The following is a 23,794-nucleotide window of genomic DNA, read 5'->3' on the forward strand; positions in this document are numbered from 1 at the left end:
CTTGTCAACCTTCATATAAGTTACTATACAACGGAAAAATATAAAAAACGTGTGCAGTTTGCACTTCGGTATATATTTGTCGGACAGGCTTTAAAATATATCATCATTATCTATTTAGCAATAAAAATGTTTGTGACCGTAAAGTTTTATGCGTCAATACAGTTCGGTTGCCAAAACTCCTATATAGTGGCACTCTACGCTAAAAGTTATCACTTTTTTTTTTCATTTTATAAGTTGCTGTGCCAGGATTTCTAAATATATTGTTAGGTACATTTTTTAAGATACTACCTATAAATCTTTCACAAAGCTTAGTTACGCCAGAAATTGTAAAACAAAACATTAATAATAAGTATTTACTAATTATATACTACATAATATACACCGATGTAAAAATTATACGTATGTGAATCTCAAAAAATATTTAAAACGAATTAAACAATAGTGCATTTTCTATTATACAAAATCGCTAAATTGTATATTACTTGTATCTTTTACCCAAGCGTGGAACTTAAATAATAGAATTGGTGACAAAATCGTTCATACAGTTAGACAGACAAAATAGCTCTTGTGCTATCTATCTATTGTCTAACATATGACTTTCACATTGCAAGGTGAGCCATGTATAGTTTTTGTCGATGCTTTGTTTTTGTTTTAATCGTTAAATACATACCTACGTCACTGATTAATCCCAGATATAAGTCACGACTTTTGTGATAAGATTTGATTATAATCTCGATAAGTAGATGGTTTACAAGACAAACGACGTCGATAAGTTATCATTTTAGTTTACATCTGCGGTTTATCTGGTGCGTCGTGTTTGCTTCTCTCAGACGTGTTAGAGACTCACGTAATACGATGTCAGTTATTATATAGTTTTATTCATCATTCATGTTCTGCAATAAACGTATCTAAAGTACACTCGTTTCTAGGCTTATTCCTTCTTTTTGACTTTTCTTCTATTTCTACTCAATCATAATACTCTTTTTTATTTATAAGTTAAAATATTCTTAATGTAAATATTATAACTTTTTTCATTTCCGTTCATTTCGGCAGCACAAACAAATAAAAGCGTTTGTTATTAAATCACGGAATCCATTTTATGTTAACTAACAAGTCACTCAATGAAATTATAAAATGGGTCAACGATTCAAGAAATAGTAAGCTCGTGGACGTTGTGTGCCGTTGAATTAGATGAATTCATTTAAGTAATTTACTACACGTCATATCTGCTGTTTTTTTATAGCACGGACCATCATTATAACGGTAAAAGTTAAATAAAATCTAGTACTTACTTGTTAGAATAACATATATACTTCAAAAATAAATATAGAATGCACAAGTGTAGTATATGAAAAAAGTATAATTAAATGAAGTATAAAACAGTTTGTAGTCGGTTGGCATTGTAGAGTTTAAAACAATTTAAAAAAAATAAGATCAGTCTAAAATTTAGTCAGTCACATGTGTAGAAGATTTGTAGGTATTAAGCATGTCAGTGGCACCCATGGGTTGTGCAATCACATTTGTAGGACGCGACAAGTGTACCCATTACACAATCAAAATAACATAAGCTATACAGCAAAACGGTTTTACCGATCAATTGAATTTCTTATGATTTTGAAGAAAAACAACAAAAAAAAAAGGTTACGAAATATCACATTCCAAAAATATAAAACATATTACACAATGCAACAGAATTATATTATTTTTATATTTATATCATCTTCGTTTCGAAAAATTAAATGAATATGTTATATATACAATTTTTTATTAAGTTCCCTCTATTATTATGCCTTACTTTTTGATTAGATTTTTTTTGCACTATGACATATTATAATATATCATAATTGTGATAATAATGCCGGTTTTATAAGAATACTTTAAAATTGTAAAATAACAGCAATTTATTCTTAAAATAATTAATTTATAAATAATTTCTCACTTAAGCAAACTTACGATAATTGAAAATAAGTATAATTAAACACACTGCGAGCTCAAATTCACATAATGATGCTATGTTTATACTAATTGACAAGATATAATTTATTGTATAAAAATCCTTTAAATATACAGGATTGTTAAATTCATCAATGGTAAAATATATATACACATATGTATCTATAAAATGACCATTATTCATTCATTGGTCATTTTACGCAGTTCTTTGAGCGCGATGGGAGTAAAACTACTGGATACTACTACATCGAATTTGATTATAGCATTTCGTGTTTAAAATTTAGTTTAATTTTACCAAATAGCTTTTTTTAACAAACAAACTGAAATCATTATAAAGTTCCATTAAATTTCATATAAAACTTTAATATTAAATTGACATTATGGATAAGCCTTTAGGGATAAAAAAACAAATAAATATTTATAACCTGTATATGAGCCCAGCCAATAAATTTAAGTCTGAAAATGTCGAAACAAGTTTTGAATTATTGAAAAGTGACGCACTTTATAGCCTTGTGGAGATGCGCTCTATTTCATAACAAGCTATTGTACAAAGACAAAGGAAAACCTTTACACATGCATTTATTTAAGAACGAATTTGGTTATGTAGATATTACTATATTACGTCATATATTACGTTTAGGAATTTTATTTCCTTCTAGTATAGGTATGTAGGGTAGAACTTGGACTACGTCTTCGTCTTAAAACCATTCTAATTATTATATGCGTAATAAGGTTCGTAAAGATGTAGAATGAGATTTTTTCCGAGACAAACCATATAAGGAAGACCGGATCCAGTGTCATAAAATGATAATTATCATCAAGCGAAATCCAAGTTTCCACGTGATCATCGACACATAGCCACATACATTACTTCTCTAATAGTAAATTGTACATTCTTATATGGAACGGTTATTGACTAAGCAGTTTACCTGTTACACACTGACATTTATAACGTCTTATATATTGACGGTCTTACTATAATTGTTGTTTAGCGGCTGTTTACTTAAACACTGTTTTGTCCCTGACATCATTTATTTTACATTCGAAAGAAGAAAACAGCTTATTTAAGTAATCGTCTCCCCTAAAATGAATATTTCTGGTAAGTGAATATAAATTTTACTAAAATGATTTAGGTAAAGGAATTCATTACGCGTTTTATTTTTGTTTAAATTATCAAAATAAAATTACCAAAAACTTAATACAAATCATTTATGTCACATTTCATTCTATCAGTTAAATACCTAATTATACTTAATATTAATAATAAATAAAATCAATAGCAATGTCAATATATACTACTTACTACAATTATTTAATATTTACTGTTAAAGAAGTAAAGAAAATATTGTATAATTATCTATGTTTTGAATATTAATATAAATACAACAATTATTGCGGAAAAATAGATAATGCTGAATGAGCTAATGTTAGAAAAACTTACCAACAGATCGTAAGATCAAACTAGACTAGACCTGATTAGACCCGACCAAGCCAGATAAAAGTGTCTCCCGCTGTTTATTTCTTACATCACGTTATTTTTTTTGTTATTAATCCGCTTAGTGCAGAAAGGAATAAACTCGAAACTTACCATGGAACACAATGGCCAAAGGACGAAAAATGATATGGGACATTTACTCTAATAATAATTATAACATTTAAAGGATCAGAATAACGAATCACCGTAAGTCGATTTTCAACATTTCACGAGTGAGATACGATGTTTATTCTTTCAGAATAATATAGTGTGAAGAGAACCCTACATAGTTATTAATTTGCCATAATCGAATAACTTATATCGTATACAGACTGAGTTACAATTGGCACAAAACAAAACTTTTAAATATGATGCGACTTCTTCAAGCTATAATCGTTCGTTAAACATAAAAATAATGCATTATTCACTTTAAAACTTACGCGTTTATCATCATAATATAAACTTTAGAATTTTTTTGTTGTGTCGTGTAAAGGTTTGATCACGCAATGAGCTAGGAGGTAAACTGTTTCTTTATATATGATGGAGGCGATTAACAGGACACATAGGATAAACATGAACATTGCTTCCGCTTCCGCGACGTATCCTGAATTTTGATTGAATTATTTTGTTTCGTTGTATACATGCCAATTATGAGTTGCCAATTTTGATAGATTTAAATTATATTTTTCCTTTAAATCTTTTAAAAAACTTATTTTTCTTCATGCTTCAATTTAATGCTTCAAAAATGATTTATTTTTACCTTGTACCTAAATGTAATGAGTCTATTGACAAATTTAGTGAAACGTGGTTTCGTATTAAGACTTTAAAGATATTGTTTCATTATAGATGGAATTAATTAACGATGCAAACATTTTTTATGCATACTCCAATCAACAAGATCCTTCGTATCGTTTATTTGTGACTTGTATTGGGAATTTATAAGGTAACATTGCAACTGTCCCCAGTGCCTTGACTTGGTTAGTGGTGCGTGCGGCATGTCCTCAAGCCAAAGCCATGGTACTGTAGAGTTCCGCTTTGGACAGCAGTTGGTTTGTTATTTTGTATTCGCTAGTGCGGGTTTCCGCTTGCCGATATCATTAACATTTGACCCCGAATTGAATGAGCTGACAAACCAAGTCGTGATGGTTATCCTCGAACGATAAGAGATCAATCTCGCTTGTTGATATAATGAAATAAATAAAATAAAGATGTTGTAGGCTGTATTTATTAACTTTAACGATATTAAGTTACGTTGTTATCTTTTAAGGGTGCGATAAAATAGTTATAAACACCAAACATAGCAAACACATCGAAAATGTAGTTCATATTATGTTAAATATTTGGAATTATATTATCTAACCTTCACGTACTCCGGGTTACAAATATATACTTACTTCGAAATTAAGAATTATTATTTATCGCTCGCTAGTGTCAAAGGAGGAAAATGTTGTGAGGAAACTTAAAAATTTCATAAGAAAATCCAACAGGTGTATATCCGATTACACGAGGGTAACAACGTCGTGGTATATCCTCTAATAGTTTTCCTTATTCGTTAGAGGACTTCATTAAGCAATAAAAAATAAGGTTCTGGTGGTAGGGCTTTGTGCAAGCTCATCTGGGTAGGTACCACCCACTCATCAGATATTCTACCGCAAAACAGCAGTACTTAGTATTGTTGTGTTCCGGTTTGAAGGGTGAGTGAGCCAGTGTAATTACAGGCACAAGGGACATAACATCTTAGTTCCCAAGGTTGGTGGCGCATTGGATATGTAAGCGATAGTTGACATTTCTTACAATGCCAATGTCTAAGGGCGTTTGGTGACCACTTAGCATCAGGTGGCCCATATGCTCGTCCGCCTTCCTATTCTATAAAAAAAAGGTTCCCTGTTTAACTTTTCTTGCAGAGAACTATCGCTTTAAAACATGATAATGATTGATGTTATAATACGAATGTAATAACGATATTGGTATTGTTTATTTGTTATTTTCTATTACGGATTCACGCAAAAGCTACTAATCCGATGACTTTTTCGGAGATATTAAATGACGTATAAAATAATATTTCTTAATTTCAAAACGAGTGAAATCGGGACTAGTTAATTAATAAAACAGATTCAGCAAACCACAAATGCAGTTTTCTTTAAATAAACACAGATTACCTTTAATATATTTCTGTTTCTGCATTCTTGCACGCTCGCTTCCTGTCGGCTAAATGCTCATTATTCAAAATTTTCGTCCTTTTGTTGTTGCTTTAAATTTGTCGTATTTAAATATTGCCTCATAGCGTCCATTATTTTTATTATCCTATTATTTTCTAAATCATTTTAGTCTCTCAATTGAATAATATGTTTAATTTTATAACTAAATAGATATTAGAAGATAGTGATAGCATAGTTCAAAGTTCCGTTATTTATTGATAATAATACATATAAAAATATTTATCTTTTATCATTATTTTTGTTTTTAGTAATGCAGTTAAATATAATTATTTCAATATTATCTTTGAACATTATTTCATTGTGTTATTACAAAATGAGTCATATCAGAAGACTAAATGCTTATAAATGTTTATTAATATCGTTGTTGGGAAGATTGTACAGCTGTACCAACACGGACCACCTGCGTACTCGGATTGTCCTGCGTCATATTTCGACACTTACAACAGTCCCATTCAATATAAGCCTCTTAGTATATCAATATATTATTGTAAGGAGTTTTCGACAAAACAATCGGTTTGACGTTATCGATAGTTTTATTTGTTAACGAAATTAGCTTATGAATGCGCAAGTATAATTTTCTTAAATAATAACTTTTTTTTTATTTGAAACATATTGTGTTATGATCTGTTTAAAATATACAATATTCATACACTAGCTTTCAAAAGTGTATTTGTCTTCATAATATTAACACTTTATATTCCGCTGCAGTAAGTCTTGTAAATACTTTGTCGATATACATCTTGATCTAGAGCTGTCGATATTCATAGGTTCATAGATTTTGACAAAGATAGATACGACGACGCGGCGCGACGCTCGACTTCTCGCCATGAAGGGCGATTCGTATGATGCGGTTACAAATATTGTGACGTGGGTTTATCGAACGGGTTTAATATGATCATATTTATTATATTCAAAATAGCTTTGTATTTATAAAATTAATATCGACCAACGGTGACGCTTTAGAGTATGTAAGAAACATCCACACACTGCTGGACAAAGGTCTTTCTGAAGAGGGTCTGGATCATATTCTACTTATTTAGTCTTAAATTATAATAATTATAATATAAAAACATGAACGTTTCAATCGTTATAATTCATACAAATACCAAAAAGTTTATGTGAGAACAATTAACGGTTTTCTTTAAAATATTGTTATCTTTAAAAAGTCACGCATTAATTAGCAGGAAATAATATAATTAATCTGCTGCTGCTGTCGTCATAATATAATCAGCGGCTTACAACGACTGTATATGTACATATATATTTATGTTATAGTATAAAAATAGCTGTTTCGGATTTATTAATTAAATAAGTGAAATAAGAGTACAGGGCCGTATTGGTGTAGTGTGGCTTCTATTTCTCATATTCAATACTACGTGTTCGTAATCTATATTCAAGTCGTTAGGTATTATTTTAACCTTACAATATTATTAACTTATATATATATGTGACCATGAACAGTGACTGGTAAAAATATGTGCTATAATGAATTAATGCCTACGTCATATAATCGTTCAAGATTGTTATCACATCTCGTAATAATAACTCATAAAATTCTTAACTATCTAAAAATAATAATTAGCACAAAAGTAATTAAATATTACTGACGCCTTTTGGATGTTTGTGACATTTTGAGATTTAATATATTATAACATCTCATATGTGTTGCGAGAGCAAACTGGCATAATCTATTAGCTGGTGCTAAACATATTTGATTTGAACGTACCGACACGAACACATCTGTAACATTATAAACATCGGAAAAGTACGGGGGCATTATGACAATGCATTCGCGCGTCTTTTGTTCCCCAATCCTTTTGTCGAATAGGAGGGCATCGTGCATTCATTTTGTTCTAGTTTAGAACGTCGTCTGACAAACGCTAGAAATATGCAGTTGAGGTTGTAGGCGAATAATAATACTATGTGTTTTAATTTTTACATTTGTGTGCGTTCAGTAGTTTAATTTATCGTAAAGAGAAATTTATGCTTTTATTTTTAAGTTATCGATTATTGTTTATTTTATTATGATTAAACTTATATACTATCCAAGAATATGGTAGGGGAAAGTGGCCTGAAGCGGGTAAGTTAACATTAAAGCCCATTATTTTTTTCGTTTGATTATAGTATTTTTTTCTGTTTGATAAAAGAGGTTTCAAACTTACAATTAAAACAGCCCAATGGTGTAAATTTGTATTAAATAATTATTTATTGCGAAATTTTAAAGGCCCTTCAGAAACTCGCTTTGTCCGAATCAACTGTAAACGTTTTATAATAAATAAAATAAACTCTATCGTATGTATCAAGGCAAAGTATGTACCCAACGTATTTGCTTTGCCCTACTTGCTTTGCCCACGAGCAAAACAAAAATACCAGTATTCTTACCGGTTGTTGTCCTTTTTCTAAGTTACAGACTACAAAAATCATATTATATAATATTATTAACAATATGATATATGTCGAAGTTATTGATCAATCGAAAGATAAATACTTAGTTTTTTTTGTAAATTTTTATTTTTTTATATTACAAACGTTAAATCACAATTCTTGCGCCCGATCGGAGCTGCATGAAACTCGGGGATGTTTTGATACTGTCGGCATACTCACACATTGACATTCATAATTTCATCATCCGCTTTAGGCTACTCTCCCCTATCCATGTTTTATTTGACCTACTAGCCGATAAAACTCGATAAGCATATCAAATGTATGGACGTGAATTTATATAGTACAGCGAAATCGATATGCAATCTTGGCCTTCAGAAGTGCATTAAATCCACGCGCTGTCTGTGCATAATGCACTGCGCAAAGGCAATATATGCATACTGCAGCTATGTAACTTTCTTGTAGTGACCCTGACCTGACTAAGCTGTTCAAAGGGGGACGTATTAAGTAAACAACTTTGTCATTGTTCCTCGTTTTACATAAGTAGATGTTGCGGTTACTTACAGTTTAGTACTTAATATTTTTTTAGACTATTTTACTATTGATTGACTAAACTATTTCTATAAATAATTAAATCATATAATTGTCAGTTTAAAAGGCTTAACATAAAGTTAAAATTCTAATTAAAATTTTTATTACGGTACCATAAAAAAAGACTTATTGTTGCCATATTATAAAATATCAAAATAAAAAATGTTTTCGTTCTACACATAGAAATGGTCGAAGTCAATTTAATATCATATCTAAATTACTGTATGGATGGCTAAAATATTTTATACTCGAGTTAATTAAACAGCATAAGGTTAGGAAATAATCTTATGCTACTCGTATTTAATACCCTATTTATATTTAAAACCCTATTCCTAAAATTTTATCTTTTTAAACATTAAATTTTAAACGAATCCAGTCAATGCCTGTTGTACGTTTTGCCTGCCTTGTTTATTAAGAATCTTAAATTACATGGAATGATATATCCGTGTAGGTGTATGATCATAACGTCTACAAAGCATGATATCATTTGTCTCAATTATTATCATGCTTAAATTATAAAGAGGCCCGCTTTGTTTTTTTCTGATTCTTCAAGATTCACGGCAAAATTACTATTTTATATTAGCATAGACAACAGTGTACAGACTACAGTGTATGGTAATTATTATAATGTTACCATTACTATTGTGTTTGTTACATATAGAGCGTATTATATGTAAACGTAGACAGAGATATAAGATATAAACAAAGATATTAAGACAACAATAGCAAAACTTTATTTGATGGAAAAATAAATTACACAGCGATTTTTTTGTTTTTTGTTTTTTTAAATTAGTTAGACATGTTTGCCTTATGTTAAAAAACATTGATTCGTAAGGCTTTAAGAAGATAAGAATACAGATTATAATAAAAAATAGGGTTCGGATTTCCATACATGACATGTATATATAAATATTTTACATAATTTTAGAATAAGAGTAATTACTGAGCTTATAAATACGGTTGTAGGTTTAAATTGTATTTAATCATGTTACATGACGATTTAGAGGTAATTGTAAGAGACTTATGTGACTCAAAAATATTTTGATTCTCTTTCATCACAGTGTATGTCGACTTGTTACAGAAGTCTTATTTGTTATCGGTGATCGGTAAATGGTCATCGCTATTATTTTGCTTCTGTACGTTTGAGTGTAAGTACAATTAATAGGTACAACGTAGTTCTATCCTATTTACGTCTACTATTTACATTTTTATCGATATTTACTCAGCACGATTTAAATGTGCAAGATTACCTGTGTTTTGATTGTTTCAAACGTTAAATATCCTCAAATAGCTGTCATTTAACATATTCATATTTATTTAATTACCTTGACGCGTCGCATAAATACATAACAGTTGTATATACTATATTATTATTTATGTGATTAGGATGGTATTTTAAAATAATGGTCATAATTGTCCATAGACAATTGTAATTGTACCCATTCTTTATTTTTGCTGTACTGTACTTGCTGCCTGTAATTGTCCTGTCATTGACCATTCAAACTGTAATACAAAACAACAACAATAAAAATAATTGCCGTTTGGCAAGTAGAAAGGTTATCAAACCCTCTTACACTGATGAACAATGATAATATTTTCGTTTTTTATACAATATTATAAAAATATATATATATTTTTTTTTTATAGAATAGGAAGGTGGACGAGCATGTGGGCCACCTGATGGTAAGTGGTCACCAAACGCCCTTAGACATTGGCATTGTAAGAAATGTCAACCATCGCTTATAGCCAATGCGCCACCAACCTTGGGAACTAAGATTTTATGTCCCTTGTGCCTGTAATTACACTGGCTCCCTCACCCTTCAAACCGGAACACAACAATATCAAGTATTGCAGTTTTGCGGTAGAATATCTGATGAGTGGGTGGTACCTACCCAGACGAGCTTGCACAAAGCCCTACCACCAGTGAGATATAATAAATCATTTGGTAATAAATAAAAACTTTAAATGTTATATTATACTATCTTTATTTATATGTTATGAATATGTTTATTATCTACCCGTTACCTACCGTTTTATCTATGTGTTATATGTAATATGCACGTTATTATAAATAATTCAGGGGGAGGGCTAGGCGACCGAAAGTAAAACTCTGCTAGATAATTTTTCTTGTACACAATATTCAATAAATGGAATAGAGGACAACGAATAAAGATCATGTGTTAATATTTAATGAGTAAAGTGTGCACTTAAAAATGAGTATATGAGTGGTAAAAATAAATATTAAAAAAGAAAATAAGGCCAAATGTTATTTTAATAAGTAGAGACCGTTCAAACCATAAACATTTACAAAGTTATTGAAATTTGCCTTCAAACGAATAGTTTCAAAGACCAGACACGTTTTAGGCAGCGGTATGACAATCAAAAATACGTCATGAGCCCGAAAAATATATTCATCAGACTAAGTGTCGATTTTAATACAAGCTTGTGTCCAAACGTGAGTGAGGTACGTCATACGTGGACGCAAAGTCGAGCCTCAAGAAGTTAGGGCGTCACGTTTGGATGCGAGCGAACTATTATCTTCCCTTTACGTCATATTATTATTCTAAGGACACGGTCTTACGTCACATTTTCATGCTCCGTTTCAATTACTTTAATACGTAATGTTTACCAGAAGACATCTTAAAATTTAAAGTCGAAAAAAAATCATGTGTTTCATTATTGTAGATTTTAAGTATTGGTTGTTCCGCCTAAAAAAATAATAACAAGTTATTATTAAAATAATAAGACTGCGAATTCGTAATACTGTATATCATACCATATATACTAGTACCATAATCTCAAAGCGGAGGCTATGTTCGTTTTGTAATACGTATCTGTTTTAACGGGTCTGATAAATTGATATAAATATTGTTATTTCACATGTTAATATTTGAAATTAGTCTATTGATGTACCATCTCGATCAATAAATAAAACCTAACTAAACATCATGTAGTACTTAAATCATGATAAATTATTTTATGATTTATTAAATATCTAGCACAAATAGTAAGTAGAAGTATATATATATGACTGCCTCGTTGGTGCAGTGACTTGTTTTAAGGCCGCAGACCCGGCGGTCCTGGGTTCAATTCACAGGTCGGGCCACTAAAAAGTTATTGTGTTTTTCTGTCAAAGAATTCTCAGTAGCAGCCCGGAGTCTGGAAGTTAGAAGTGTGTACTTCCCGTGCCTCGGTAAGCACGAAAAGCCGTTGGTCCTCCGCCTGAACTCTTTCCGGTCGTGTCGGATTACCGTCCCATAGGATTATGAGAGTTATGGAATAGAGAGTGCACCTGTGTTTGCGCACACACTTGTGCACTATAATATCGCCTGCGTTGGCTAATCTCTCTTGAGATTGACCGCCGTGGCCGAAATCGGTCTGGATGACCTTAGAAGTATATATACCAAATAATTCCTATTTGTCATGTTATACTTATGTATGTTATGATTTAGTTGAAAATTAATAATACAAATGAATCGATATTCTTGATTAAATCATTAAGTAACTATCTTGAGTTTATGAATAATTTGTTTTAGAGGGATAATACAGAGATAAATAACAATTCAGATTATTAGATAAATATAGAACGTAAATATTGGTACAAAATGTTTAAGCAACGTTAATTTACATAATATATTATTTTGTCAAATAAGAAAAACGTGTAGATAGACGTTACTTTATTTTTTAGGATATTGTACAAAACAGTATCTATCACAATTAAAATTGTTAGTATTATTAAAAAAATCTTTAAAAATATTTAAATACGCAGTTCTGTTACTTTTTATAGTTACTAATTAGTAATTGTAACTTTCTATTATCCTCAATTATATTTAAATACTTACCTGTTATTTTTTAGACTATTATTTTCTCATGACGGCTAAAAAATATACATTTTTAGCTTACGCGATGAAAATAATGGCTCGTTGATATTTACAATTATTATTCTATAGCTGTATTATGGAATTAATATGTACCCTTAATGTTTAATCTTACAATTATACATACTTTCACTTTCGATTAGTATTATGCGGCACCTTTGCTAAACAGAAACAAATAAGTTTCGAAATAATTCTCTCTATTAATAAATCGGACACGAGTTGCTGTACTGATCACCGAACGACAAATGTTGTCATTTCTTGAATTTAGGCATAGTGAAAAACGGCGTCAAGAAAACTTAATGTATTGGCCTGAGGACGGAAAGCGGAGAGGGCGCGGGTGCGGCGCCGACGTCACGAGAAAGCCGAGGTCTCTATATAAGCACGCATGACCCTCCCGCTGGCACTACTCGCAAGCTAGCAATAGACGTTAAGTCACGCACGTTGATCGCTTCTCGCGCGTTACTCACTATCGCTCATTCGTGTTAGTACTTCCACCGCAAGCACTCGTACATCATGACCGTCACCAGCAAGATGAACACTGTTTCCCGCCAGTCGGTGCTGAGCCGGCTCGGCCCTGGCGGGCTACTCTATGCCGCAAATAAAATCCTAGCGGTACGTCATCGCATTGTGTGGTGTTTTTTTAACTTATATGGAGTGAACAATATTTTATAGTGATAATATGTGTGTGTAAATGGTGTTTTCAACTTGTGTTTTCCATTATTCTCAGGTTGCTGCAGGCAAAGATGAGGATCGTTGGCGTAGTAAGAACGAAGGAGCTTTGTTCAAGCGCTGGAAGCGCACTACGACTACTGTGGACAGCACTCCTGCCGCTCCTGCACCAACTACTCCATCGTCGCAACCTTCAGATTTGCTTAAATTTTTAGCCATTGTAAGTAACATTTATTTAATAAAAATATTGTTTTAGCAAAAAAATACATATAATTATCTTAATATTTATTATAAAACTCAATTTTTTATCGAAAAACAAAAAATACTCAGAATAATACAAAATATTAAAATATTTACATTACTTCATTATTTATTTGTTTCATATTCTTATTTGATTGAACTTTGTTACAGAATGCATTAGAGCTGTCAGCGCCAGCATCCGACGCTCTACTTAAGTCGCGGTCATCGGAATGGTTTCAGTTGTCCGGCCACCCCGGATCCTTGGCACCCGCAGGTCCTGGTACGGTTTGGAAGCGAAGGGCAGCTGGCGATCATCCTGCACACAACCCTGAGCGCGACGCTTATGAAGCACTGGCGGCTTGTCCACATATGCGCTCTGCTATTCCTCGCTTCTACAGAGAACTAGAATATGGCGGTGAACATTTTATTGAGTTGCAAGATCTTCTCCATGGTTTCCGCGACCCTCATGTAATGGATATTAAAATGGGCACCCGTACGTTCTTAGAAGACGAAGTCAGTAACGCCCGTGCCAGATCGGACCTTTATGAGAAAATGGTTCGCTTAGATCCTAATGCACCCACCGAAGCTGAAAACGTTGCACGCGCAGTCACAAAGTTACGTTATATGCAATTCCGTGAACAATGTTCATCATCCGCAGAACAAGGCTTTCGTATTGAAGCTGTGAAACTTCCTGGACAGCCACCACTCACAGATCTCCAAAAAGTGAAGGAACCAAAACAACTTACTGCTGCAGTCGCTCGTTTCTTTGGCAACGATGAACGCGCTCGTCGCTCTATAGCTACTCGTCTTCGAGAGATCAGAAGTTTGTTTGAAAAGTCTGAGTTCTTTCGAACACATGAAATTGTTGGTAGTAGCATTTTTATTATTTACGACGACGAGCGAGTTGGCGCATGGCTTATCGATTTCGCAAAGACTCGACGCGTGCCAAATGAAATAAAAGTGACCCACAGGGAGCCCTGGCAACAGGGCAATCATGAAGAAGGTTTTTTATATGGATTAGATAGGCTAATAAATACGATAGAAACAGCGAGACTTTCTGAAGCAAATACAGAACCAGATGTGTCACGTTGAACATTCAGCGAGAAGAAGTTGGACTCGCCCTGCATTGACTGCACCATTTGCTTGGCCTTAGTGCCCCGTGCCACTCCCTTAGCGCCAAAGTTGAAGCTTGGAGATGTACAGAAAAACTACGGTTGTGTTTGTTCATATGAAAGAGAATGCGATGTATTATTTATTAATTTGATCTAGTCCTTAAACATTTAATTATACATTTTTGATTTAAACGTTGTTGTTTTTAAATTTTCCTAAAGCATTATACATTATAATAATTGAATATAAGTACTTAGGAATTTTAGCTAATTGATACTACAATTTTACGCTCATAATCTTAGTAAGTGATATTCAATGCATAAATAATATGATTTCATTTTTATAATAAAAAATAATTATTATCTTAACGTTTCATTGATTTACGGTTAGAGTTATTAACGCCATCTAGTATTAAGGTCCTCCAGACCGATTTTGGCCACGGCGGCCAATCTAAATATAGATTAGCCATCTAGTATACTTAATAAAGAACAATGGCTTTTAATAATAGCATAAGATGAATTGTTAGTCGACCTAATAATTATTTTTTTGTCATTATTCTTATTTATTTTTATTAATGATAATTATTTAGTAATTACTTCGAATTGGTATCTAAGTTGTCTGGATTTATACATTCATCTAAATATCAATATTAATTGATTATGTAAATGATTTTAGAATTCAAAATATTTCAAGTACGTTACTAATATCATTAGAGAAAAGTAAAATTCGAGCAAACCATCTAAAGTCAATTTTTATCAAATTATTTTAGCCTTTAATAGATATTAATAATTTTTAAGAAAGATTTAAATTTAATAGACAAAAATTAAAAATCTGCTGAATCTTATTGCAGAAACGAATTCCCTTAAGCCTAAGGAAGGATGTATTGATTTTGGGGAAACGAAAATTTGGTGTTATATCTAACTTAACTTCTCGTGTTTACACAATGATTGTTGCTGATTTTATTAAAATATCAATCTATGTGTTCACGTATCGTACTTCTGTTCGAGTTGAACTTTTTTATTGGCACCGTCAATCGTCGGTCGACGTACAATGCGTTGAAAAGTATTGAATAATCCCAACAAAAATAGAGGTAGTGTAACAAATGCTGGTCATGTAGACAGTTTTAAGTAAATAGGGATATTATGGTTGTATTTTCAGATCGATTTTGCAAGAGTTCGTTGGAATAGAAAATAATGACAAGATTAAAATGAAACGTATATTCATTGAAATTTGTTATAATTACAAATTAAATTAACAAACTACATTATTATTACATTAAATTTCTTAATTCTTACACGTATAAGTAAAAAAATTAAAAATAACACCTCACTCAACAAAAAGCTTGAAGATATTTAACTTTTTATATTTATAATTCAATTGAATTTAATAGGAATTTGAGACGAAAAGTACTTAATAAGGTACCTAATAGATATTCTATAGAAGCTGATTTGATTATTATTTTATTTTGTCTACCCAATATTGGGAATTTTCAAAATGTCAATTTTTAACAACAAATAATAGAAAAACGAAAATATTACAATTTACTCATTTAGTAAGTCAATTAGGCGTTTTATAAGCATGAATTTGAAGCAAGTTCATTTCGACTAATACATCTTTTCATGTATTCGGCGCCCCGAGACCCGCCCATAGAGGAGCGAATTGAAATTGGGATAAGTGTTTGTGACAATTTATATTGTTTTATTGCCAAATTATATGATATGATATTACATTATTTTAATTGAATTAAGACGAAGAGTTATAAAAATGATTTCAATATCAATTTACAAAGTTCTATAGAAAATATATGAACATTCACATTATTTGTCATTCTTGTTTAATAATAAAAACAAATTCTACATTTATAGTTAAACAAATCTAACAAGTAACTTCTGAAATAACTTACGTATAGAATATATTGAGTACTTGTTATTTCTTAATCATTGTTTAAGGACATTTGATTAATTAAAACTATAAGAGCTGTTTCATTTCTCGGTGGAACATTCAGTGGGAAGTTAGTTAGTACTACATGTAAAAATTAACTATAAAACAAAATAGTAAAGGACATTTAGTTAAACCACTTATTAATAGTATTCAATACAAATATGTATGTTAAAGCAGAATACTGATAATATTAAATTCAGAGTAGATGGTATAACTATAAGTGTTCATGTGTCATTCTAATGCAAAATATTGTCATAGTAAAAATTATAATGTGTCAACCATTGTTATATTTTTCTTAGCTTTTACAGTTCGGCAGCTGTTAACTTTTGTGGCAAATCTTAAGGAGTTAAGAGTCTCATTGAAACTTTCATCAAATTGATTAACATTAACCAACATAAGAGTTTTTGAATTGCCGCCAAGACTTGGCATTAATAAATGAGTAAGTTTCGAATTTCTGTACGGGATATGGGACTGGTTAGTCTGAAGAGATAATATAACCTTAGAAAGTTCCGAAAGTGATCTATTAATGTGTTTTGTTTCATCCATTCTTTGAGTTGTTTTCCCACTCTCAGACCCTGCTAAGTCCACCAAATTTAAATTACTAGTAAATTTTTCCTTACGTTTTTCGTTTATTGCAGATATTTTTATTTGTGCAACTGAATGAGATCTGGAGCTCCGCTCATTGTTCAATGTAGCTGCAGTTTGTCTGTTACGTTGAGCAAATATCAACAATCTGATGAAATCATGAGAGCTCTTTACTTCTTCTTCTTTTAAGTTGGATACATATAAATCTGTGCCTTTCGAGTTAACCATCTTTATGTCATGACTTTCTTGTTCCTTACTCGAGTTTAACAGATCATAAATTATTTCATTGTAAATTTCTAAAAAGGATGCTTTAATGGTCAGTTCCCATCCCATTCTTTTAAGGTCTTCCATACATGTGAATATCATATTAATTGCACGTGGTATAATACCATATTGTTCAACTCCACAACCACCTTCCATAGTATAAGTTTTTCCAGAACCAGTTTGGCCATATGCAAAAATACATACATTATAACCATCCAATGCAGATTGAACCATTGGAGAAACTTCAGCAAAAACATCCTCTTGAGAGGAATGTGGAGTGAATATTCCATCAAATGAGAAAGAGTGTTGTGATTTTCCTTTTCTAGCAGAATTAAGAAGTTCAATCTTCTCAACTTCTATAGAACATGCATCAAGGACATTAAGATTGTACAAAGGCTTTGATGCTTCTGACTCGAGTGGAGGCCGTACTCTGCAGTAGACCCGAATATTACCCTTCAAATCTTGCACAGTGTTCCGTAAAACTCTCTGATCTCTAAACATAGTAGCTAAAATGTTCTGCAAAGCTTCAGAGTCTGTTCTATTTTTTGTTATTGTGGAAACTGCATCCTTATAGTCTAATTGCAATTTGTCATATTCTACAGATATTTTCTTCAGGTGATCAGTCAAAACCCTTAAAGCTTCAGTTTCCTCATTTAGACTTTTATGACGTCGAGTCAAGTCATCAAAATCTATCTTAAGTTTATCAAACTCCATTATTTTCAATTTCAAGCTCTTAGTGACATCATCTAAAAGTTTACTTTTATTATTTAATTCCTCATTCTCTCGTTTCTGTATTTCATAATCCAGCTTTAAACTTTCATATTCAGTTGACTTCTGCCTCAAGTCTTTAAGAGTGTTTAATAATTTTTCCTTTAACATATCTCTTTCAGAAATACTTCCTTCAACTGTTTCTTTAACTTTTTCATATTCGTCTGATACTTCCAAATGTTTGTCCTTTAAATCACTTAATTCACTTTTAATGGCTTTATGTTTTTCTACCAAATCATTGAATCTAGCTTTGTAATCATAAGGAGCAATCCTAGGTGCTACAGTAGTAGCCTTTTTTTCGACTTTTGCAGTTTTATTAGGTACCGTAGCAGAGGAAGGTGCTGTAGCTGATCTTTTAAGGCGGGGCGCTGCTATAGTAGCGGATGTAGTACTTCGCATAGGTTTAGTATGATTTAATAGCAAGCTTTTCTTATCAGCCTCACTGAGCCCCATGCCTAATGTTCGCGTTATATTACGACCATTTGTAAATGTGGGCTTATTTTCTTTTGTAGCAGTTGAAGGAAACTTCGGAATGCGAGACATCTGTAAAATAAAAGAAAGCAATCAAAGTACTGAAAATAGTAGATGTATTTACTATCACGATCTGTTGCGTATGACAATTAATTGTTTATTCATAATGTCTTCTTTTTTCTATTAATAGCTACAAATGATTATTATTAAACATAAATTAATGATAATTAAAATGTAAAATACTAAGGCATACCATAAAAGTAATCACATATAGGATTCACAGCACAATAGAAACTACTACATAAACTTACACTTGAACGTACCTTATTTTTTATTTCAAGATTACATTAAAACAATATTCACTTTAAACACGAACAATTGTTTCGTTTGTCAGATTAGTAAACGGACGCATCAATTTAAATTTCGAATATTTACGCTTGCTCGGAAATGTGCTGCCATTATAAAAATAAGTAGGTATTCATATTTTACTAAAATTTTATGTTTTATTTTATGTCGTTTAATATTTTTATAGTATTAGTAGTAAATATTTATAACTTATTTAAACTTGCAAGTTATAATTAGTCATAATTTGGAAGAAATTAATTCCTATAAAAATTATAAAAATCTCAGTAGTGTTTAACAAATATTATTTAACCACTACCTACATCTTATTAACTTCAAACAAACTTTAAAACAAAACAATAGTAATTCAATACTCTGAAATTAGTATAACAATTATTTTACTATACTACTCTTTGACAAAAGACAACAGCTTACATAATATTAGCTCATAAAACTAATATATAATATATAAAACTATAAAATTTCTTACAAAACATCGTAAAATATCGTAGACATAAAATTTAAATGACTTTTTAGTTATGTTTCTAACACGTGTTCTAAAACTTGTCTATTTCTTATTATGCAAATTAATTTTATCTGTGGGTACTGCATAATCAGATATGTTATCTATGTAAACATGAGATTATTTAACTTAGCAACACTATACGAATGTCAAATTGCCATTTTCCTATTTGTTTCGGTGTGTGCAGTGTGGCGAATAACTGATGAAATCACATTGTTTTTATATTTTGTCTAATAGGAAAAAAAGATTGTCAGGTAAAGTTTAAGCATATGATATTTGTGATGTATCAATCTTTTATTATATTTTACATCAAGCATATATACATTCGTTAGACCTGTTTATCACCATTGACGGATGTCCTTGTACATTTTGCAAGAAACGAAGTGGCGGTAAATTTAAGTTTTACTTTTTATCTAGATTTAACATGTAATTTTTTTTAATTGTGAATAAAAATGGGTAGCTCAGAAGAAAATGTTATTACTAGTGAAAATAAAAGTGAGTGTGAAATCGTCGAAAATGATGCTGGTGATATTTCGGAAAATGATAATTCAGAAATTACGGAACAATCCCTAAATATGAGTACATTATCAAATGTACCTCAAAATGACGCTAATACTTCCAAGGAGGTCGATAACTCTGGTGCTGGAAGTTCAAAGAAAACGAAAAAGAAATTCAGGCACGGGAAAAAAGGTCACGTTCTTTCTAAGGACAATCAGGAGAGATGTACCGTACGAAGGGTTCATCATTCTGGCACAAAATTTAAACAAAGTAAGAAACGAGCACAAAGTTTTCCTTCTATATCAAAATTCTTTCTACCTTACAAAAGGCCGCGCAAGGAAGCTTTTATTCCTCCTACTAAATTTCTACTTGGTGGTAACATATCTGATCCTCTAAATCTTAATAGCCTGCAAGATGAAGACGTGAATAGAGCAATGAATGCTGTAACACCAGAATCTTCACCACTTCCAACACCACCAAGGCACAAGGCTAAGATTGATGTTATTATACCACCTAATATTAGAGATCCTCTTAACCTAATGGAACCCTTAGATAATGAAGAATATGAGAAAAGACTGGAAATGCAGCAACGGAAGCCTCGTAAAAAACCAAGAATAAGACGACGTACAACAGAGACAACCGCACCAACAGTAGAAGTTGTTACAGAAAAAGAAGAAGGCATTAAGGAGCCACTACCACCTGAACCATCTACATCTATTTCAAAGTCACGCAAGAGATCATGCAGTGAAAGTGAAAATAGTATACAGAAGGGTAAAGATGGCAAAAAGTTACGACGAATGGACTCTTTGGATAAAATTGTTAGTCCTGTAGTTCCACAGCCTGGTGCTTGGATGAGGGCTCGACCTCAACAGAGAGCAGGTACACAAGAACGACCTGCTTCACCACATAGAACTAAGCTAAAAAGTGTATCGGAAGAAGAGCAAAAAATGCCAACATTTCATCCAAAAAATTCACGATATCAATATGGAAATTATGATAGGTAATAAAAGACAGTTATTTTCATTTTAAGTTGTAAAATGTAATGATATATATAAATCAACATATTATAATATATATACAAAACAATTAAATTAAAATTTATTCAAGTATAAACAATAATAGTCACAAAGCAATGTTTTTATAATGTGAATTGTTTTTTACAGGTATTATGGATATCGTAACTTGAATGCCATGATGGATATAAGACTGCAAGTGTTTGAAATGCACCGGCATCTATTCCAAAACAAGGATGTACTTGACATTGGGTGTAATGTTGGACATATCTCTATAGCAGTAGCACGCACGCTCGGTGCTAAGTCAGTTGTTGGAATGGATATTGACCCAGTTCTTATTGGTGTGTATGATTTATATCATAATAGTTGAAATTTTAAGTTGTCACTGTTACCAAGTGTGTCATTATTATCACTTGAAAAAAAGGATGTTTGTAATAATGATTGCTTTGCCAGCTTCTAAAAAGAAGGTTATCTATTTGGCCTTATTTTTATTTTGTTTTAAAGTTAGGGACCAGTGATTTTTATAATATAAATTGTTGTAAGTTCATTAGTTGCTATGAGTGTGCAATATTTAATTTTTTTTATGTATTGACTATAATATGTTTGAAATAAAATATAAATCTATAAATATCATTTATAAATCTCATTACAGGGAGAGCAAGGAAAAACCTGAGATCTTTTATACCTGTTCCATCAGAACAACCAAAGATAGAAGATGAGAAGAAAACTGAAGTGGATGAAAAAAAGATTGATTGTGATAAATGTGAAGAAAAAAAATGTGATGATTGTATTTCTACAGATCAGAAACATGATAAGGAAGATGATCCTAAGAAGGCTTTAACCGGGAGAAAATTAAAAAAACCAAGAAAGAACAGAAAGTCAATTCATAAACAAGAACTTGGGCAATGCTTTTTCCCTATGTCAATGTCCATGATGTTTGGTCCACTTGGTGATCCAAAGGCTGAAGATTCAATGCCTGGGTTTCCCTATAATGTCACATTCAAACAGGTATGTTATATATTTTATTATCACAAATAAGTTTTAAAGAAACCAATAAAAAAGCCAAATTCATTTGTATTTTTTTTTAACATAAAAAATTTAAGTTCCAAACTCTTTTAACAAATTAATTTCTTTAATTTGCAGGGTAACTATGTTCCTCGTGAGGATGTAGCAATAGGATCTGGAATGGAGAGTCCACAGTTCGATTTGATTTTATGCCTGTCAACAACAAAATGGCTTCACCTCAACTGGGGTGATGCGGGCCTAAAACTTGCGTTTCGACGGATGTTTGCTGACCTTCGACCCGGAGGTAAACTTGTATTAGAAGCTCAGAATTGGGCAAGCTATAAGAAGAAAAAGCGCTTAACTGTAAGTAATCCTTTAATATTGGTTACTTTATGATAGTTTTTTTAAAAGAGATTTGTTTATTAACATGAAGAATTAAAGTAACGAAAAGATAACCTAACCTGCTAATATTATATGTAAATGCATAAACACACAATGTCTGTCAATGAATAGCCGTTTCATTTTACCAAATACAAGTGTAAGTGTTAGTGTTGAAAAGATGGTTCTGATGAGTACTAAGGCTGACTATACTATTCAGACCTTAAAGAAATTTTATATTATCCTTTCAATCATATGGTTAACGATGATGGTAGTTTAACATCTAAATATATTAATAATGTCCTCCAGACCGATTTCGGCCACGGCGGCCAATTTCAAGAGAGATTAGCCACAGGAGGATATACAGGAGATATTATAGGGCACAAATGTGTGCGCAAACACAGGGGCACTCCCTATTCCCTAACTCTCATAATACGATTTGACGGCAATCCGACACGACCGGAAAGAGTTCAGGCGCAGGACCAACTGCTTTACGTGCTTTCCGAGGCACGGAAGGGTACACAAACACTGCCTCATTGGTCTAGTGTGCACTATAATATGTCCTGCGCAGTTGGCTAATCGCTCTTGAGATTGGTCGCCGTGGCCGAAATCGGTCTGCAGGACCTTTGTCGAAATATATTAATGCTATTTTAATTTTTACAGCCAACTATTTATGAAAATTTCAATTCGATCGAGCTGTTCCCCAACAAATTTCGGGAATATCTCCTGTCGCCGGAAGTCGGATTCAGCAAATGCTGTATTTTGGGAGTGCCACAACACGCGAGTAAAGGATTCCGGAGGCCCATACAACTGTACATCAAGGGGGACTTCACCCCGAGCAAGGCGCGGTGGTCGGACGCGTACGCGCCGTCGTCGCATCACCGGCCCGAGGCTGAGCCGCCGCGCCGAACCGTGTACGCGCCGGTCTCGCCCGCTTACCGGCCCAGCGACGACGCGCCTTCCTGCGGGGCCGTGACTCCCTACTCGCCTAATCTGGACTGCTGCGCGGACGACTCCCCATTCTACAACCCCCGCAGCGACTCGTACGCGCCGTCGTATCAGCCACAGCGGCCGACGGTGTACGCCACGCTGCCGTCGCCGCTGGGCAGCGCGTCGCCCGCCGCGTCGCCGGCCGCGTCCCCCGCGCCGCACGCGTCGCCCGCGCCCGACCCGCTGTCGGCGCGCGGCTTCCCGACGCACGACGACTGAACGTCCGCCTCTCGTTTATGTAAATAACTGTAGATCCCCTAAGATTATGTTTCGATAGGCTGAAAATATTTTATAATATTATATTCGTAACGTATTAAGCTAATGCTGTGTTTTATTTCTTATCTATCCGAAAATATAAAATATATATTTTTCGTAATGAAGTCGACGTTAAATATTATAGCAATATTAATTAACAGTTATTTTCTCATAATTACCGATAGATCTCTATTCAATAGAAAAAAAATTTAGACCACCGTCTTAACTGTTTCTATAAATGAATT

General features: G+C 32.5%; 3 protein-coding genes across 8 annotated transcripts in view; 2 read left to right on the forward strand and 1 right to left on the reverse strand.

Moving 5' to 3' along the window:
- LOC126770304 (inositol-trisphosphate 3-kinase homolog) overlaps positions 1-14,710 on the forward strand; it is a 65,629-nt gene extending 50,919 nt beyond the window's left edge. For 3 of the 4 annotated variants that reach the window (XM_050489658.1, XM_050489662.1, XM_050489659.1), the window contains 2 exons: positions 13,225-13,386; positions 13,578-14,710. In XM_050489658.1, coding sequence (XP_050345615.1) covers positions 13,225-13,386; positions 13,578-14,498 — 1,083 coding nt within the window. In that variant the 3' untranslated portion in view covers positions 14,499-14,710. Of the gene's footprint in view, positions 1-12,858; positions 13,110-13,224; positions 13,387-13,577 lie in introns of those variants that run through there. The other variant, XM_050489660.1, reaches the window with a different exon arrangement.
- A 1,742-nt stretch (positions 14,711-16,452) lies between these two features.
- LOC126770295 (protein claret segregational) lies at positions 16,453-18,966 on the reverse strand. 3 transcript variants are annotated; one of them, XM_050489639.1, is made up of 2 exons: positions 18,869-18,966; positions 16,453-18,617 (listed from the first exon to the last, which is right to left on the reverse strand). In XM_050489639.1, the coding sequence occupies exon 2, from the start codon at positions 18,615-18,617 to the stop codon at positions 16,722-16,724; it is 1,896 nt and encodes a 631-aa protein (XP_050345596.1). In that variant the 5' UTR covers positions 18,869-18,966; the 3' UTR covers positions 16,453-16,721. The 3 variants fall into 3 exon arrangements, with proteins under 3 accessions (XP_050345596.1, XP_050345594.1, XP_050345597.1); XM_050489637.1 differs by having other exon boundaries at positions 18,799-18,952; XM_050489640.1 differs by having other exon boundaries at positions 18,857-18,950.
- A 591-nt stretch (positions 18,967-19,557) lies between these two features.
- LOC126770290 (7SK snRNA methylphosphate capping enzyme bin3-like) lies at positions 19,558-23,587 on the forward strand. The gene is made up of 5 exons (XM_050489623.1): positions 19,558-20,908; positions 21,072-21,262; positions 21,574-21,929; positions 22,065-22,289; positions 22,968-23,587. Exons 1-5 carry the CDS (start codon positions 19,863-19,865, stop codon positions 23,511-23,513), a joined length of 2,364 nt encoding a protein of 787 aa, XP_050345580.1. The 5' UTR covers positions 19,558-19,862; the 3' UTR covers positions 23,514-23,587.
- The last annotated feature ends 207 nt before the right edge of the window (positions 23,588-23,794 follow it).

This window comes from Nymphalis io, chromosome 8, assembly GCF_905147045.1.
Source record: "Nymphalis io chromosome 8, ilAglIoxx1.1, whole genome shotgun sequence".
In the NCBI taxonomy this organism is placed as follows: Eukaryota; Metazoa; Arthropoda; class Insecta; order Lepidoptera; family Nymphalidae; genus Nymphalis; species Nymphalis io.

Excerpts from the sequence above, each read along its gene's own strand:
- LOC126770290 (XM_050489623.1), top strand. The coding sequence starts at position 19,863 with ATGGGTAGCTCAGAAGAAAATGTTATTACTAGTGAAAATAAAAGTGAG. Across the intron at positions 20,909-21,071 it reads CAATATGGAAATTATGATAG|GTATTATGGATATCGTAACT; the intron begins GTAATAAAAGAC and ends TGTTTTTTACAG. Across the intron at positions 21,263-21,573 it reads TATTGACCCAGTTCTTATTG|GGAGAGCAAGGAAAAACCTG; the intron begins GTGTGTATGATT and ends ATCTCATTACAG.